Here is a 2,500-nt window from a genome sequence, read left to right on the forward strand (position 1 = left end):
GTAAAAGAAAGACTCTACCTCTTACAACAGCAACAACACCTTCCCACCATTCCTATCAAAAAACAAACAAAAAATCTGGGAGAATCATTGCTGGTGGTACTGTGCTGGTACTGGCGGTCTCATACTGTATTTGTATTTCTTTTTATCACAACAGATTTCTCTGTGTGAAATTCGGGCTGCTCTCACCAGGGAGAGCGCTTCGCTACACGACAGCGCCACGCATTTTTTTTTTTGTGTGTATTTTTTCCTGCGTGCAGTTTTATTTGTTTTTCCTATGGAAGTGGATTTGTGTACACAATTTTGCCAGGAACAATCCTTTTGTTGCCGTGGGTTCTTTTACGTGCGCTAAGTGCATGCTGCATACGGGACCTCGGTTTATCGTCTCATCCGAATGACTAGCGTCCAGACCACCACTCAAGGTCTAGTGGAGGGGGAGAAAAATAATATCGGCGGCTGAGCCGTGATCCGAACCAGCGCGCTCAGATTCTCTCGCTTCCTAAGAGGACGCGTTACCTCTAGGCCATCACTCCACTACTATGTATTGTAATTAAAACAAAAAAATAACAACCAAAACTCCACCTTCAGTAACAGCAGCAACAACACCCTTCCACTATTCCTATTATAAAAAAAAAACTCCACCAAGAAAAAGACAGCTCTACCTTCAACAGCGTCAACAAGAACAACACCCCGTCACTCACTCTGGTAGAGCCATTGTTGCTGGTACTGCTGGTCTCATATGTATTGTAAGTTTATAAAACGACAAACAAACAAACAAAAAGAACACAAAAAACCCCTCTACCTTCATCATCAACAACACCAACCCTCCACCCCCTCCAATTCAAAAAACAAAAAACCAACCCCAACTCACTGTGGGCGAGTCATTGCTGCTGGTATTGTGCTGGTGCTGGCTGTCTCATATGTACTGTAATCTATAATAATAAAAAAAAGAAGAAAAAAAAAAAACCGAAACAAAACAAAACAAAAAAACCCGAACAACTCTACCCTCAACAGCAACACCAAAAACAACAACCGCTTCCTCCAATTTCAAAACAACCCCCCCCCCCTCCCCCACCCCCTCAACTCACTCTGGGCGAGTCATTGCTGCTGGTGCTGGCAGTCTCCTGGACCAGCAGGGCTGCGGGGGGCGGGACGGCCAACACCTCTGGCATGGTGCTGCTGCTCTTGGGCTTCCTCCCTCGCGGCGTAGCCAGCCTGGACACGGGACACCACCGGACCGGATCACGGCTGTCGGCGACTGACTGACTCCAGGCGGTTGACCCTGACTGATGGGACAGCTGGCCAGCTCGCTAGTAAGGGTGGGGGGGTGGGGTGTGACAGGTACCTCCTTGGTGACGCCGGGTGGGACGCAACAAGTGATGAGTGGCTGGGATGATGTGGAGGGCTGAGGATCGAAACGCTGCGTGCACAGGCAGGTGGGGTGGTGGTGGTGGTGGTGGGGTGTTGTGGGTGGTTGGGGTTCTTTTGTGTGGGTCCTCCTTTTCTGTTTTCTGTCCCCACCCCTTTGTTGCACTTGTTGCTGGTGTTGTTCCTTTGTCTGTTTAGTTATCTGTTTGTACCCCTCTGTTTGTTGATCTACTGTCCGTCCATGTCCTCTTTTCAAACTCCCTCTGGCCAAAGTAACGCGAGTTGGTTGTTGTTGGTGGTGGTGCTATTGTTGTTGTTGTTGTTGTTGGTGGTGGTGGTGGTGGTGGTGGTGGTGTTTCACGTCTTCCCAAAACGACGACCAGCGCTAAATCGTAAATATCGTGGTACTGATATTGTTGCTGCTACTGCTGTTATAGTTGCTCTTTTGGGGGGTTGTTTTTTTAACCCTTCTTTCTCACTTAAATACACCAACACAAATTCGATCAGATTTCTTGTGGTAGGATGATGACTTCACTCTTGTACTGAACTGGTTTTCAGCACTGATGTACTCTTAAACGTTTGTGGACAACCGCGACGGTCCGCGATTGATTTTTTTTTTCTTTTTTTCTTAATCACAAAATCCTGTTTCACTTCCTGCTTGAGGATCCTTGAAGATTCGTGGGCTTCTGGTAACTTGCTGAAATGCTGAAAACTGGAAACAGAGACACAGAAACTCAGACTCTGAACGCGAACGAGCTTTCTTTTGGTTACAATCCTGTTTACACGTCTTCCAATAGTCATACGAATATCTCAAATCAAGTCCAACCAAAGTCCTTCGTGTGATATTCCGTGTCGATAATAACTTATATCAAGTAATACACTGCACTGAAAGAATAGCAGAATCATGTGCTTCTTTCCATCTACTGACAGATAATTCGTCCCAAGTTTCTTACGGCGTGATTTTCTTCCTTTTATTATTATTATTATTATTATAAGTAGTAGTAGTAGCAGTAGTAGTAGTGGTAGTGGAAGTAGTTACGTATAGAACGTGTGAAACCTAACGACTAACACTGAAAGCGATCGACAGAGAGAGAGAGGGACAAATCACGACGACGCCAACGTGCCCACGTCTACT

The 2,500-nt window shown here is 46.1% G+C and overlaps 1 protein-coding gene across 5 annotated transcripts in view; it reads right to left on the bottom strand.

Moving 5' to 3' along the window:
* Window positions 1-2,500, bottom strand: part of LOC143291202 (neo-calmodulin-like) — a 208,428-nt gene that overhangs the window by 44,318 nt on the left and 161,610 nt on the right. Inside the window, exon 1 of one of the 5 annotated variants that reach the window (XM_076600945.1) lies at window positions 1,086-1,606. The exons of the other annotated variants lie outside the window; for them this stretch is intronic. Within the exon in view, the coding sequence (XP_076457060.1) occupies window positions 1,086-1,169 (84 nt within the window). The 5' untranslated portion in view covers window positions 1,170-1,606. Of the gene's footprint in view, window positions 1-1,085; window positions 1,607-2,500 lie in introns of those variants that run through there. 5 annotated transcript variants of the gene reach the window in all.

The sequence above is a fragment of the Babylonia areolata genome, chromosome 16, assembly GCF_041734735.1.
Source record: "Babylonia areolata isolate BAREFJ2019XMU chromosome 16, ASM4173473v1, whole genome shotgun sequence".
In the NCBI taxonomy this organism is placed as follows: domain Eukaryota; kingdom Metazoa; phylum Mollusca; class Gastropoda; order Neogastropoda; family Buccinidae; genus Babylonia; species Babylonia areolata.